The sequence below is a fragment of the Erinaceus europaeus genome, chromosome 12 (assembly GCF_950295315.1).
Source record: "Erinaceus europaeus chromosome 12, mEriEur2.1, whole genome shotgun sequence".
In the NCBI taxonomy this organism is placed as follows: domain Eukaryota; kingdom Metazoa; phylum Chordata; class Mammalia; order Eulipotyphla; family Erinaceidae; genus Erinaceus; species Erinaceus europaeus.
In genome coordinates, this window is record NC_080173.1 from 43184797 (window position 1) to 43201097 (window position 16301).

The following is a 16301-nucleotide window of genomic DNA, read 5'->3' on the forward strand; positions in this document are numbered from 1 at the left end:
GCCGGGCGGGCGGGGGTGCCGAGCCCGGGCTGGGGGTTGGTGCTGCAGGTAGACGTCCCCACCCCGGGACACTGGAGTGCGAGCTGCGCAGCCCAGGAGGAAGGGCTACCCTCCATGGGTATGGGGGAGCCTCGTAGCGCGGGACGGGCGCGGACGCCGCTGTGGTTCGGGTCGTCAGGCCACCGACACTGCGCACCTGCTAGTGATGGGAGGTCTCCGCGCTTCGGGCGGCCTCCCCGCTCCCCACCCCTCCCTGCTCCGGGGACAGGGCGCCATCCCTCCCGGCCCAAGGTGAGGAGCCCCGCTGTGCCCCTGCGGTAGAAACCGCGCTCCGAGTTTCCCAGGCCCAGGAGAGCTGCACCTTTGGGGCTGAGCGAGAACAGTGGCCCATGCGCCGGCGCGCACAGTGCCTGCACTGCGGCTGGAAAGGGCTGGTGTTTCGGGGTGCAGGTGACCTGGCTCGAATCGGGAGCTCTGGGCTCAGCACTTCCGGAGCAGCGAGCCCGCAGGAGGCTTCGGGACAACAAATCCTGCTAGGCGGAAGACGGGGGGGGGGGGGGGGGGGAAGAGGTGAAGGCCGGGCTGGGACAACACCTTCCTCCCTCCGGGGTCTGCTTGCTTCCCTCCAAACCCCGGCCCCGCCTCCAGACTTCTTTTGTGCTCAGGGCCCGCCCCCAGCGTCCCCTCCTTCTCTCAGTCCTACCAGCCCCATCTACCCCTCGCAGACCCAGCAGCTACAGGCATGGGGTGCAACCCTCCCAAATGCCCCTCTCCCCACACTTTGACAGCTCGCGCTCCCCGGCGCCCCTCAACCCAGGCCTGGACGGCCCGCCCAGTGGGATGACCCGCGCCTGAACTGCCTCCAGCGCCGGCTCCGCCCACCCATGGGCTCCCTGAGACCCGCCCTGCCAACGTGAGTGCGCCTGGGGTTGGGAGGGTAGGGGGCGGTGTCGGGGGTTATCCTCTTGGGATTTGTGGGCTCAACCTGGGGCAGCTCACTGACCCCCACCTCCAGGACTCAGAGCTCAGTGACTCAGTTTGCATACACCCCTCCCCCAAGAAAAGTCTGAGAAAATGGAGAATTGCAGTGCAGGCCGGCCGGGCTGCTTGGGTCCCTAGGGATCAACGAACAGCTGCGCCCCGGGGTTGGGAGGTGTAGTAAGTTAGCTTAGAGTGGGTGAACCAGCACTTCTGGAGGAGGTCACCCACTCCAGGATTCCATGGAGGGACAACAGACCCCGCCTGCCCGACCCACCGGAGCTGGGCTGCGCCGGCCAACGAAAATAGAGGGGGGGGGGGTCATTCCCGGAGACCTCTGCAAACCACCAACCTCCAACAGAGGGGAAAAAAAAAACACCGCATCGCACAGGTGGTGACTGTGCCACAGTGCACGAGGACACTCACGGGCAGTGTGGAGGTCATCGCGCAGGTGGACAGGCCCCGAGCGCGAGCCTCTCTCGGGAAGGGGGGAACTGGGGGCAGCGCGGACCAGTCTGGGCGGGCCAGGCTTCGGGTCCATGTCTGAGGCGAGGCCGGGAAAGGAGAGAAAAACCAAGAGAACCGGTTTTCCGGCCTTGGCAGCAGCGGCCGCTTACGCCAAGGCTCTTGGACTAAATGCTGCAGGAACATTCCCAGGGCAGAGATGCGCGCCGGCCTTCCCCTGAGCCGGTGCCCCAACCCTGACCCCGCAGGCCAATGCTCAGAGCCTGAAGGCAGGTGACACTGTTGACTCTAGTTCCCTGAGAGTGGGGGTGGGGGTTGCTGCTGCTGCTCCTTCTTCGCAGACCAAGAGCCACTCAAATTTTAGGCAAACGGGGTTCCGTCCACCCTATCGTAGGCGATCACCCACCTCTTTGAGCTAAGACTTCCCTGGCTATAAAATGCCTGCCGCACTGCCCCCCCACCAAGAGATTGAAACAGGGCTCAGACCTTACAGTGCCCGCCACCGCAGGAAAGAGTGGTCATAATTCCATCACTGTGTGTAAGAATGCAAGGGATGATTTAGTCCAGGACCCCTATTATTTTTTATTTGTATTTCGAATTATATTTTATTTCATATATATAAATACTTTATTTTATTATTTATTATTATACTATTTATTATTATATTACTTATTAGTGATTTACAAAATAACAGAAGTACAATTTCACACCACTCCCACAACCAAAGTTGAGTCCCATTCCCTCCACTGGAAACTGCAGTGGTTCTCCCAAGGTCAGATATGAAATGACGATTATTTCTATAACTATCTGTATATATATATATATATATATATATATATATATATATATATATATATATTTGCCCATTTTTATGGCCCTGCCTTCTCTTCATATTTTATTTTTATTACCACCAAGATAATAAAAATAATGATGCCTGCACTACGTATCTACCGCTCCTGGTGGCCATTTTTTTTTCTGTTATATTTGACAGGAGAGAAGCTGCCCTGCTTCACCCCTGCAGGTGGGGACTGGGGGCTCGAACCCTGGTCCTTGCACTTGGCAATATGTGCGCTTAACTGAATGCGCCACTGCCCACCCCCACCCCCTATTTTACTCTTGTTTTTTTTCACCAGAGCACTGCTCACCTCTGGCTTATGGTGGTGCTAGGGACTGAATGTAGGACCTTTGGTGCCTCACGCATGAATATCTTTTTGCATAACCATTACACTATCTCCCCAGCCCAGTTCTCCCATTTTAGAAATAAGAAAAAGAGGGGCCAGATGGTAGTGCAGCGGGTTAAGTGCACCTGGCGCAAAGTGCACTGATCCTCGTAAGAATGCCGGTTTGAGCCCCTGGCTCCCCACCTGCAGGAGAGTCGCTTCACAAGCGGTGAAGCAGGTCTTGTCTATCCCTCCTCTCTCCTATCCAACAACAACGACAGTAATAACAACAATAATAATAACCAGAATAACGATAAACAGCAAGGGCAACAAAAGGGAAAAAATAGCCTCCAGGAGCAGTGGAGTCACAATAACCCTGGAGGCAAAAAAAAAAAAAAAAAAGAAAGAGAAAGAAAGAAAGGAAGGAAGGAAGAAAGAAAGAAAGAAAAAGTGAGGGCCAATCGCACACGACGAGCGCAGCAGCACCGGGGCTCAAAGCCAGGCCCTCCGTCTCCCTAGTGCGGTTCCTGACCGCCAGGTTCGCTCTTCTTGCTGCCCACAGAGAAACTCCCCGGCCGCGATGGCGGCGGACGTCGAGGGGGAGGTGTACGTGCTGGTGGAGCACCCCTTCGAGTACACCGGCAAGGACGGGCGCCGGGTGGCCATCCAGCCCAACGAGCGCTACCGCCTGCTGCGCCGCAGCTCCGAGCACTGGTGGCACGTGCGGCGGGAGCCCGGCGGCCGCCCCTTCTACCTGCCGGCGCAGTACGTCCGCGAGCTGCCAGCGCTCGGAGACCCCGCCGCCCCGCCCGCCGCCCGCCCGCGCCCGCCGGCCCCCGAGCCGCTGGCCTACGACTATCGCTTCGTGAGCTCTGCCGCGGAGCCTCGGGGCCGCGTGGGCTCCCTGTGCGTCCCTGCGCGGCGCGGCGTCCTGGCGCCCGGCCTGCCCGCCTGCATGTACACGCGCCCCGCGGCGCCCGTGCGGCCCGCGCAGTCCCTGGACGACCTGGGACTGGTCGCAGCGCCCCCTGCCGGCCTCCTCGGTAGTGGCGGCTGCTTCAAGGCCTGCAGCGTGGCGGGGTCCTGGGTGTGCCCGCGGCCGCTGGCGCGCTGCGACTCTGAGAACATCTACGAGGCCATCCAGGACGTGTGCAGCCCCCCGCGGCAGGAGTGCCCCGAACAGGTACGCCGGGGCGGGGAGGCGAGCAGGCGGGCTGGGGACTGCAGCCGCTGGAACTGCTACCGGGAGACCTGTACTGAGCTGGCTGCGGGGAGGGGGCGAGTTGCAGTGTCTTCAACTTTTCCTCCTGCACAGAGCGTTACAGGCTCACAACCAAATTATCTGCAGTCCCGAAATGCCAAAACTCCTTGGAGCCCAAAGGTTTTGACTTTTTTTTCTTTAAAACTCAGTCAATATGTAGCAAAACTGAACAGGCGTGATGTCATTGTGGGTCTTTCTCTTTTCTTTTTTAAATTTTAATTATTATTATCTTTATTTATTTATTGGATAGAGACATTCAGAAGCCAAGAGGGGAGGGGAAATAGAGCGGGAGAGATACAGAGAGATACCTGCAGCCCTGCTCCACCACCTGTGAGGCTTTTCCCCCTACAAGTGGGGACCAAGCGGCTGAACCCGGTCCTTGCACAAGATAATGCATGGGCTTAACCAGGTGCGCCACCGCCTGGCTCCGTGTGATTCTTAATCTCATTTAATGTAAATGTTTTTGCTTCTCTGCAGACATACAAATGAGCTTTCCTGCAGGGTGCTCCCCCAAGCGCCTGTGGCAGATGCATGAACCTTGTCACTTTCCCAGTACTTTCCCAATACAAGTCATTCCCAGGCACTGGAGCACACCTCTGTGTTCTATTGCGGTCCTGCTGGCTTGTCCTTTCTCACATGAACTGGGGAGGTCATATGAAATAATGGATGTGAAAGACAGGGGTGTGCTTCCTTTTTTTGGATACTTCCAATATTTCAGTTTCTTTCTTTCTTTTTAACTTTTGATTAGTTTCAGAAAGAAGTCTAGTTATAGCAGAGAAGTGTTTTTTCTTTCCAATTCAGAATCCAGTCATGTTAATTTGGGAAGTTGAAAACACAACAAATATCTTCCTTTTACTTTCTTTTCTGACAGAAAAAAATGGAGAGGGGGTGGTGGTGAAAACTAACAAAGACGCTTGCAGCATTGTTCCATCACTCCTGAAACTTCCCCCTGCAGGTGGGGACAGCAGATCTGAACCTAGTTGTGCGCGCAGGGTAGCCTGTGCACTTCACTGGGTGTACCACCTCCCAACCCTAAACTGTATTTATTTACTTATGATAGACAAAGAAAGGGAGAGAGGAAAAATCAGAACACCACCCTTGCACATGTAATGCTAGGGATCGGACCCAGGACCTCATGCTAGAGAGTCCAACACTTTATTCATTGCACCACCTCCCTGGCCTCAAGCACATTGATGTAGCACCAGAGAATGAACAGAGAAAGTTGGTCTTGCAAGACATGACTGAACATCCTCCCTGGCCCATTTGTTTTTGTTCTGCAGGCCTGGTATGAGGGGGTGGGGTTGCACAAATAGAAGCAAGAGGAGAAAGAGAGGCAACAAAAAACACTATCCCTTGGCACCTAGGCAAATCTTTTAAACAGATACATTCCTCAGAATCTTGCCTACAGTGACCTTGACATCTTGAACTTCAGACAGTCTTCTGGGAGAGACTGTAGTGGGAGGAGTGGAGTGTGCACAGACTTCCTTCTGACATGTGTCACCTACTGTTTTTATGAGCTTCCTCTCTGGGGAGGCCAATGTGGGTGAATGGGTGACTTTTGAAGCTTGTAAGTGTCTGGTTTTTCCCTTTATTTTTTGTGTAATTATGAGAAACAGTCATGCCTGCCACATGCCAGGACTGAGACTGGGATGTCCAGAAGAAGGAGACTTTTCAACCTTTCCTCTGTTCCCCTTCTTATGGGGCAGAGCTCAGACTTTGAGGTTAGAAACTGGAATTTGACTATAAGATACCTGCCAACTGCTGATGAACCACTTAATTCCTGCAGCTCTAGTGTCTGTGTAAACACAGGACAGTATGTAATCAGTGTTATTGTGACCCTTCAGTCCAGTGCAGCATGAAAGCTCAAGGTGATCCACCAGATTGTACTTGTCCTGCTGTCCTTTGCATCTGCACCACCTCTACTCGGATTTTTTGCAGGGGGTGGTTCAGCCCCTTGTGGTCAGGATGGAGAACTGCATGGGACAGGTGGGGATCCAACAGAAATCAATTGTATTCCTTGGGCCTGGTGCCCTTAACTGCCAGTCCAACAGCTTTTCTGGAAAAGATTAAGCGGATAACAGTGCCCCTACCCACAACAGCCTTCTGCTTCCTGGGAAGGCCCTGGGCGTACCCCTGGCACTCCTTGTTCTGCATCCAGCCTGCCAGTCCTGGGAGGCTCTGGCCTGGGCCTCTGCATTTGCTGCTCTGGCACAGGGCCTGGCTCAGAGCATGTACAGACTGTATTGGCAAGGCACAAGATGGGCATCCCCTCACCCTTGAGCCAGACCTCTGCAGCTCTGTCCAAGAGACACCCTGAGGCTGATGGTAAGAAAAGAGTCCCCAGTGTGGGTGCCTTCTGAGGAGAAATCAGAGCAACCAATGTCTCTGGGTGGTGTCTTTGCCCCTCTTTCCTCCAGCTCCTGGCAGTTGCCATGGGATTATGGGGGACAGATGACGATGGAATGGTGCTTGCGTTGGGTGGTGCTGGCCCCTCTTCTGCCTGGGTGTCCGCCTGGCCCCATTTCTGACCTCAGTCCACTATGTGACATGACCTGGGTAGTCGGCCCAGCTCCTCTGGTTGTTCTCCTTCACTCCTCTCCTCCCTCCCCTGAGTGGCTACAGCCCCACCTCCCTCCGATTACACTATATTTAGGTGGCAGACATGGGGTCTCCTGAACCTCTATCCCTGACCAATTCCAGAGGCAAGAATTCATTCTGTATAGAGAAGGAAGCCCTGCCCTGTTTAGAGGAAGAATTTCCTGAAAAGTGAGCTTTCCTGTTTTCTCCCTGGAAGTGGCAGGAGAAGCAGTTCTCACCCACCCCTCCTTTCACTCACTCACTGGGCATGAACAACTGAGCACCTGCCACCAGGGTGGGCATCCCCTTCAAAGGTTCCTGAGGCCCAGCCTAGTCCCTGAGCCACCTTCTTGGACAGGAGCTGTTAGAAAGGGACAGACTCCTCAGTTCAGCATGGCACAGGCTGTCTGTATCCAGTCACACCAGGGAGAGATGGGGCACTCTGGGGGCTTTGCAGTCCATGCCCAGGTGGGGTTGGGGGGAGAGGGAATTAAGGGAAGTTGGTTCCCATCCATCAGGAATCAGAGGCACCTGGTCAGCAGCACCTCCGGGGAACTTGCCAAGAATTTGGACTTTGTCCTGCAGCCACTAAAAGACTACATAGAGAAGGAACCAGAGTTTAGAGAAAGATCCCTGTGACTGGGGCTTCAAGAATGACTAAGAACTCTGTGGTTTCTAGAACACAGAGGTTAAGACTGGAGGCTGGGGAGACAACTCAGTGGGCTGACACGGTGCAAGGGAATCAGGCCCCCCAGTTAGTGACGCTGCTTACTTGGAGAATATGAGGAAGTGTGGCTGAGGGGACTCAGAAGCAGGTGTCAAGCAGGGCGTGGTAGAGCCTGGGAGTGGAGACTGGCTGCCAATGCCTCACACAGCTCTGGGGCACCGCCTTCAAGTGACAAAGGTAGGAGAGAGGAGCCTGGGAAAAAGTCAGGGTCACCCTCAGAAGCCTGGGCACCTGGTCACCCCTGTCTGCTCCAAGTACAGAGGTCCAAAGAGGTGTAGTGACTGGCCAAAGATCCCCTAGCCAACAGGTGGCTGCATCCAGGTCACTTCTATGCCTCATGTCCCCAAACCCCACCCTGGCCTCTAGGTATAGTAGTCTCAGCTGGTGGCCTCTAGGCTGGTCATCCTGTTCTCTGAAGTAGGAAGCAAGCATGTGTCTGATTTTCTGAGCACTCAGCACTGAGAGAGGCTGGATTCCAGCCCCTTACCTGGCCTGCAGAGTGTATGCGACAATGGAGAGGGGAGGGGGGTTGGGGGGCAGTCAGGATCCCAGCATTCTGCCTGCCTCCCCACACCTCTCCCAGGAAGGGGCCCTTCCTCCAGGAAGGGGCCCTGAGACTCCACCCCTGTGGCTATGGGGCCCACCCCTGGGTTACAGTTTCAGGGTGCGGTCACCATCCCCACCTCCTGGACTCAGCACAGGCCAGTGATCTGGAGCCGCCCCTACAGGGGCACTGGCCACAGGAAGGAAAGAGTTACCACTGGGCCCTGGCCAGCAGCCTCTTATGCAAACAGCACAGAGGCAACTTACCTGAGCCCCTGAGGGAGGTAGCAACTGAAGTCCAGGCTTGTTCCTCCTCTCCCAGGAACTGTGAGTAACCCTGGGCCTCCAGTGGCTTGGGTCCCTGGGGAGGAGGTATCCCCTGGCAGCCTAACACTCTCTCCCCTCATGCTTCCTCCTACTCGGTTTTGTTCCTCATCCACCTGCCACCCTGGATTGGGGGAAGGTCACTGCCCATTGTCTTCTCTGGATCCCCATCCAGCACCTCCTCCCTGGGGCAAACTCCACAGCAGCACTAGGCAGCAGGACTGGATGGGGGCAGGCCTGGGACAGTCACCTGGGCCCTCTTTGGCAGTCTCCTAGAAAAGAGGACTAGTAAGAGCAGAGAAGCTGAGGTCCAGTGAGTTCCCCCTGCTCATCTCCAGTAACCTCTCCCCAATATCCCCCCCCCCCCCAGGGAGGGGAGCATCCTAGGGCCCAGCAGGTTTCTCTCTGCCTGGTCTGACCTTCCCCTCTGAAAATACACCCACAACCCCAGGCTGACCTGGAAGCCCCCCCACCCCTGCCCCATGCCCCACTCCTGTTGCCCAGGCTCTCGCCTGGCTACTGAGGAGGTAGCTTCTTGGGGCTGGGGGACAGCTCATGCTACCATGTTTGAGGACCTGGGTTCATACCCAAATTGGGTCAGTCACTGGCTACCATATGGGAGCACCTGACAGGGAAAGCTTCACAAATGGTACAGTGGTGCTGCCGTATCTCTCCTCTCTCCTCTATCTCTGTCACTCTAAGTCTCAATATCTGAAAAAAAGAGGAAGAAACAAAAGGAGGAAAGAAGGAAGAGAAAGAAAAAACAGAAGAAAAGAGATACAAAAGAGAGGAAAGGAGAAGAAAAGGAAAGGAAAGAAAAGAGAAAAGAAAAGAAAAGAGCTGGTTCTTAGAGAGCCCCTCCACACACACACATTCCTGGCTGCCCTGAGCCCTTCCCACCCTCTGCTCCCAAGGCAGAAAGGAACAGCCTCCTCCATGCAGGCCACAGCCTGGCCCTCATTTCACAGCTCAGCCACTGGTTCCTTCAGCACCCACCCTGCCCCCCCCACACACATACACATACATATATACTGCCCAGATGGCCCCAGATGAGTCTACCTCCCTCCCCACTTCCTTCCTGAGCCCCAGAAGTTGGCCTCACTCTACAGCAATTTTTCTTTGTCTATGCTGGAATCTGCCTGGGTCCAGTGGTAGGTGTGGCCAGGCCATCCCCAGGTGCTGGTCAGTGCTTGGCCCCAGGTGTGGAAGAGTCCAAGGTCGTGACCAGGTCTCATTCAATGCTAGTGTGTTGGGGAGATTTGGGGCTGGGTTTAGGAGGAACAAGGAACAATTGATGTTGGTTGGTGTTGGAGTGGAATGGGGGGTGTAGGACTATCAAGGATGGGGCGCAGGACCAGAAGGATTCCTGCTAAATTCAAAAAAGTTTCCCCAGTTGAGGAAGGGGTCTGGTGTCACAGGAATTCACAGAGCTGCTGTCCTGGGAATTCCTTCCTATCCAGTCAGGCTCTGGAACCTTATGGCTCCACCCTGCATAATCTCTGGCCCCTGGCTAGAGGAGAGAATGGCAAGTGTCCTTGGCTAGCTTCCCAGGTGTGTCCTGGGGGCTGGGTTGACTTGAGTCCCAAGAGAGGGAGGGGGCAGGATGCAAAGGACTAGAAGGGGTCTGTCTCTAAATCACTAGTACCCTCCTTCCTCACCTACATGATAGTGTTCCTCATTTTGGATTTATAGATTCTTACCCGCCCTTAACCAATAGTTTAACCCCACTGCAAATATTTAGTTTGGGTGGGAGAATTGGGGAGAGAGGAAGAGAGACACCTGCAACACTTCTCCATTGCTCACGACGTTTCCTCTAGTAACCAGGGCTTGAACCCAGCTCCTGTGCATGGTAACATGTGTCCTCAATCAGGTGCACCACCACTCAGCCCCAGCATCTTGAATCTTTCCATCCATTCTGCACTCCTAGAGTTGGGGAGAGTTACATGCTGGACTATTGTTTTTCATCTACTGTCATCATGACTCTGTAAATGGAAGGTGCTGTGTTGGACAGTTGGAGCCAATGAAGAATAAGGCATAGTTCCCATCCTCAGGGACTGTCCAGGGAAGAGACTGACAAGCAAACTGACAGTTATAATATAGTGTCTGCTGGGTGGTGAGGGGGATGTCAGAGGAGCCCCTCCCAGGAACTGGCTGGGGAGACATGTCATATATGACTCCTAATCACTTATGGTATTCAGCCACTGTAAAAATCTGTGGACCTGATATTTTTTTAAGTGATATATTTCTCTTCTCCTCAGTGGTAATTATCCTTTGCAAGCTTCCCACTAGTTCGTTAGTTAATTTTGGCCATTTTGTATTTTACTAAGAAAATATTTCCTTTTTCTAGATTTATAAAATCCCCACTTCCAGGAGTCAGGTGGTAGCACAGTGGGGTAAGTGCACATGGCACAAAGCACAAGGACAGGCATAAGGATCCCGGTTCAAGCCCCCGGCTCCCCACCTGCAGGGGAGTTGCTTCACAGGCGGTGAAGCAGGTCTGCAGGTGTCTATCTTTCTTTCCCCCTGTCTTCCCCTCCTCTCTCCATTTCTCTCTGTCCTAACAATGACAACATCAATAACAACAATAATAACTACAACCAAAATAAAAAGGGCAACAAAAGGGAAAATAAATATTTTTTTTAAATCCCCACTTTCTTTTTCTTTTTATTTATTTTTATTTGTTTATTTCCCCTTTCATTGCCCTTGTTGTTTTTTAGTTGTTGTGGTTATTATTGTTGTCATTGTTAGATAGGGCAGAGAGAAATGGAGAGAGGAGGAGAAGATAGAGAAGGTGAGAGAAAGACAGACACCTGCAGACCTGCTTCTCTACCTGTGAAGCGACTCTCCTGCGGGTGGGGAGCCGGGGGCTCAAACCGGGATCCTTATGCGGGTCCTTGCACTTTGCGCCACCACCTGCGCTTAACCTGCTGTACTACCACCTGACTCCCTAACCACCCCTCCCCACTTTCAAATTACATGGTATATTTCCCTGTAGCTAAGTAAATGGTTATTTTTGCTATTTCTTGTTTTAATTAGTAATTTAATAGTCACTTACAAGATTATAAGACTACAAGGTATAGTTACACACCATGTCCAGCACCATCATTTTTGCCCCTTCTCCCAAAAACAACAAATACAGTTTTCATGAAGTCTTGGAGACAGTTTGGCTAGTTCTGGGTTTATGTTTCTTACAAGTTTGGTTTTTACAAGTTCATGTGTTTCAGTTCTCTAGATTCCACATAGAAACGAAGCCATCCAGTAGTTGTCTTGCGCCTCTTTGCTTACTTCACTAAGCATAATTACTTCTACTTTCATCCATTTTGTGCTGAAAGTCACAATATCACCTTTTATCATTGCAGACTAATACTCCATGGTCTACTTATTTCTTTAGTAGCTTTTGCCTTGTGGCAAAACAGTGTGGGAGTATCCAAATTTTGACTGAGCCACTTACCCCAGCCCATGACTTTATCTTTTATTGGGATAATTCAGTGTGTCCACATTTATTTTAACAAGTGATGCACTGTATTTAGTTGTATGACTGGTGGTTCATTTTACATTTATTGGCTTGCCTTGTGGTTTCTTTTCCTCTACAATTAGGTTGCTATTGATTCCTTTCTCTCCTGGGGTTGGTCTGTCCCGCTATGTTTTCCATTTCATTAGTGGCTTGGACTTCTCCCTGGTGAAGCTAATAAAATACATTCAATAGGATGTGCTGAGATGGGGCTCTCGATCTCCTCAGCACCTCCTCCTGGCCATCACTGAACTCAGTACGTAGATTCAGCCTCAGGACACCTATTGTATTGTTATTGTGTCTTTTACTTTTTTCATTTGCATGTCAGCCCTTCTGACTGGATTCTCCCAGTTTTGTACCTTTTCCCTCTTTATTTCTGTCTCTAAGTGCTTTTGCTGTGAGTCTTGGGATATTTCTTCTGCTTGATCTTCTAGGTTGAAAACTCAAATCTCTTCTTGGAGCCAGTAGAATGCGCATTTTAATCATGTACAAGCACTGGGGTTCGAAAACCTGGCCACCACATGAAAATATCTGTTGTGGGAGGGTGAAGGGAGGAAGTTTTACAAGCTGTGAAGCCGTGCTGTGGTGTCTCTCCTCTCTGCCTCTCTCTCTCTCCCTTCCTCTCCCTTTCCTTTTCTGTCTCTCACCCTCTATCTAAAAGGGGGGGGGGAGTAGGTCTGGGGAGACAGCATAATGGTTATGCAAAAGACTCTCATGCCTGAGGTTCCAAGGTCTCAGATTCAATCTCTAGAACCACCATAAGCCAGAGTTGAGCAGTATTCTGCTCTCCATCACTTTCCACCCTCTCTCATTAATAAAATAAATAAAAAAATTTTAAAGAGTCCACCAGGAGCAGTGTAATCACCTCAGCAAAACCCCTGGTGAAAAATAAGTTACTATGTTATCCCTCAATTAGTACAAATCTGTGTATTTTAAATTTTGAAGTAGTTCCTCCCCCCTTTTTTTAGAACCATTAGGTTGTCTCCTCAACCCCCTGAAGTAATCCCTCTATTAAAAAATGTATTTTACTTATATCTTCTTTTTATCTTTATTTATTTATTGGATAGAGACAGCCAGAAATCGAGAGGGGAGGGGGAGATAGAGTAGAAGAGAGACAGAGAGACACCTGCAGCCCTGCTTCACCCCTCATGAAGCTTTCCCCTTGCAGATGGGGGCCAGGGGTTCAAACATGTGCACGCAACCATATATAAGCCCCTGTACTTATATCTTCTGAAATATTATTTTGTTGTAGCTTTTCAGGTTTTAATTGTATGTTTTAGCTTCTGTCTCACTGAATGATATAGTAACATAGTTTTTTAAAATAATTACAACAATAAAACAACAAGGGCAACAAAAGGGAATAAGTAAATAAATATCAAAAAAAGGAAGAAAAAATTTTTTTAAAGGAGGGGGAGGAGAAAACTCACACACACCCCTTCTTCCATGTCCTGTTTTTCATCAGCTCAAATATCATCCCTTTTATTTGTATGTATTTATCCAGAACTTATTTGTAGAAATATGAATTCACATAAATATACTTTTTATCACTTGATTATTATCTCTCAAACACAAAGTTAGTGTGGGGCAGACAGGAGCCTGCATCTTTACTGTTCTGCCTTTTCTTTTTTTTCCTCCAGGGTTATTGCTGGGCTCGGTGCCTGCACCATGAATCCACCGGTCCTGTAGGCCATTTTTTCTCCCTTTTGTTGCCCTTGTTGTTGTAGCCTCATTGTGGTCATCACTATTACCATTGTTGATGTTGTTCGTTGTTGGATAGGACAGAGAGAAATGGAGAGAGGAGGGGAAGACAGAGAGGGGGAGAGAAAGACAGACACCTGCAGACCTGCTTCACCGCCTGTGAAGGGACTCCCCTGCAGGTGGGGAGCCGGGGGCTGGAACCGGGATCCTTACGCCGGTCCCTGCGCTTTGCGCCACATGCGCTTAACCCGCTGCGCCACCGCCCGACCCCCTGATCTGCCTTTTCTAATGTGATGGTGTGTCTTGGAGGCTGTAAATAGAGACTGTTGGTCTTTATTCTCTTAGTTACTTGGCTTTTCCATTGTGGGAATGTATCAAAATGTATTTAACATTGTTGACAGAGGTTTGGACTGTGTCCCATCTTTTGCAATTGTGAAAAATGCTGTAATAAATAATCATTCATGTGTCATCATGTAGCTGGAGAGTAAATCTCAGAGGTAGGATTGTTGGGTCAAAGGTAGGCTTGTGTTAATTATTGCCAAGTTGCTGTTCCTTATGACTTGTACCAGTTTGCTATACTACCACTGCGGTCAAAATGCCTGTTCCCCTACATTCATGCCAGTGAGTTGTCTTTTTTTGTCTTTCTTTTGCCTCCAGGGTTAGCAATAGTGCTCGGTGCTGACATTACAAATCCACTGCTCCTGGAGCCCATTTTTTCCTCTTTATTATTATTATTATTATTGGATAGGACAGAGAGAAATTGAGAGAGGAGGAGAAGATAGTGGGAGCAAGAAAGACACCTAACCTGCTTCACCACTTGTGAAGCGACCCCCCTGCAGGTGGGTAGCTGGGGGGCTTGAACCCAGGATCCTTGCACTTCATACTATGTATGCTTAACCTGGTGTGCTACCACTCGGCCCCCCTCAAAAAAATTTTGTTTTGCGCCAATCCAATTGTAAAATGCCCCCCTTAAGATACTTTACATTTCTCACTTGAGGGACAGTGAACATCTTTGGTCTATTTATATGATTTACCCATTTTCCTATTAAGTTATTGGTGTTTTTCTTATAGATTTCTAGGAGCTTTACTCTAAAAAGAAGTGATTTGTTTATTTGTTTATTTTAATATAAATTGGCCAAAGTACTGCTCAGGTCCAGCACATGGTGGTGCCAGGAATTAAAGCTGGGACCTCTGGGACATCAGGCATTTAAGTCTAGTGTGTGACTGCTTTACAGCTCCCTGGCCTGGATTTTTTTTTTTAGGTAAAGTAGCTCTTTATTACTTAAGCTATAGCCTCCCCCACCCATTTGTCCTTTGACTATTATGGCTGTATCTATTTCTTTTGTTTTAAAAAGTCATTTATTTAGCATCCCCGAAAGTTTGATCCCTGGCATTGCATGTGCTGCACTGATGTTCTGTTTTGTTCTTGATCTCCTTGATAAACAATTAAATATTTTAAAATTTAAATGACATGTGGTCATATGCTGTGTGGAGACTGAACCTCACATGCAGAAGGATGTGCTGTACCTCTTTCAACCCCAGAAATTTCTTAAAAATTAATCCCCTCAGCTTCACCCCCTCCCCTCCTGCTGTGGTCTCACATGTGCATAATTCCACTGCTCTCAGTGGACTTTTTTTTTCCTTTTAATTTCAAGCAGAGACAGAGAGAAGGAGAGACACCACAGTGCTACTCCAGTGTTCAAGTAGTTTTCCCTTGCTGCACAGTAGTCCCATGTGATACTGGGGACTCAAACCTGTATCCTTGAATATGATAAAGTATGAATTAAGTATGCTGGGTGCTATCACCCAGCCCCTTAAAAAACATTTTTAGGGGCCAGAAAAATAACTCACCTGGATAGTGCACCTGTTTTGCCATGTGGGCAACCTCAGTTTGAGCCTGGCCTCTGCTGCACTGGAGGCACCTTTGGTGGCATGGTATGTTTCTTTTTTCCCTCTGTCTCTTTATTTTTGTCTGTGCCTTCCTACCTAAAAAAGTCAGCCTGGAGTAGTGAAGCCCTGGTGATGATGGAAAAAAAAAAAAGTAAAATGTGTTGATTGCTTATTTTACAGCTTTTAGGTTTGAGTCTTTGTTACAAAGGCCTTTTTTAAAAATACAGATTTTGCTCACATTTTCTTATTTGAGCGTTTTTATGGTTTCATTACTTTCATCTTTATATCTTTGATGCTTTGGGGATTTAGCTGAGTGAACAGAGTGAGATGTAGGCCTACATTTAACTATTTTTTTTATAACAGATGTAGTCATTTTAAAATTAGTTTTATTTATTTTAGATAGAGATGGAGAAATTGAGAGGGAGGGGAGATAGAGAGGGAGAGAGAGGCACAAGACTAGTACTTCAGCACTCATGAAGCTCCCCTGCAGGTGGGCACTGAGGGCTTGAACATAGCTAGGTCCTTGTGCATGGCAGTGTGTGCACACAACCTGGTGCACCACCACCACCTGGCCCTCATACATTTAACTGTTTCTTCCTGGATGGCCACCTAGTTGTCCATCACCCTTAGCCAACATGTCCCTCTTTCCACTGGGACTTGTTACTTTAGCATGGCCTAGGCTTGGCTATAATTAGGGCTGATGACTCTTGGTTGGCTTTGTTGGTCTGTTTCAATTCTTTAATTTTTAAAATTTATTATTGTTTTTCTTTTTTTCTTTCTATTTCATTTGATAGGACAGAAAAAAATTGAGAGGGGAGAGAGAGATAGAGTTGGAGAGAGACAGAGTGACACCTGTAGTACTAATTTCACTGCTTGTGAAGCTTCCTCCCACTGCAGGTGGCTGGTCCTTACTCATGGTAACATGTGAACTTAACCAGGTGCACCATCTCCCAGCCCCCTCTCTTTCAACTCTCCAGCAGTGACAAGTCTTTGCTCACTGGGGGCATGCTACTGGAATCTCCCATTTGGTGGGGAAACCTACAGGGTGGTGGTCTCTGTCATCTAACATCCCAGAAGGAATTCTCCCTGCCACCTGCCTCCTGGGTTCTCCAGCCTTAAGGGCAAAAAGTGTGTGGCCCACCTGCTTGGCTCTTTATCAGCTTCTAG

The 16301-nt window shown here is 49.9% G+C and overlaps 1 protein-coding gene across 7 annotated transcripts in view; it reads left to right on the plus strand.

The window, feature by feature from the left end:
• The window catches only part of LOC103127443 (rho GTPase-activating protein 27), a 104358-nt gene that overhangs the window by 63462 nt on the left and 24595 nt on the right, over positions 1–16301 (plus strand). For 4 of the 7 annotated variants that reach the window (XR_009553001.1, XR_009553002.1, XR_009553003.1 and 1 more), the window contains one exon: positions 789–913. Coding sequence is in view for 4 of the 7 variants with exons in the window: in XM_060203312.1 (XP_060059295.1) it covers positions 789–855 (67 nt within the window). In the remaining 3 variants the exon portion in view is untranslated. Of the gene's footprint in view, position 1; positions 292–788; positions 914–3165; positions 3787–16301 lie in introns of those variants that run through there. The other 3 variants (XM_060203313.1, XM_060203315.1, XM_060203314.1) reach the window with 2 other exon arrangements.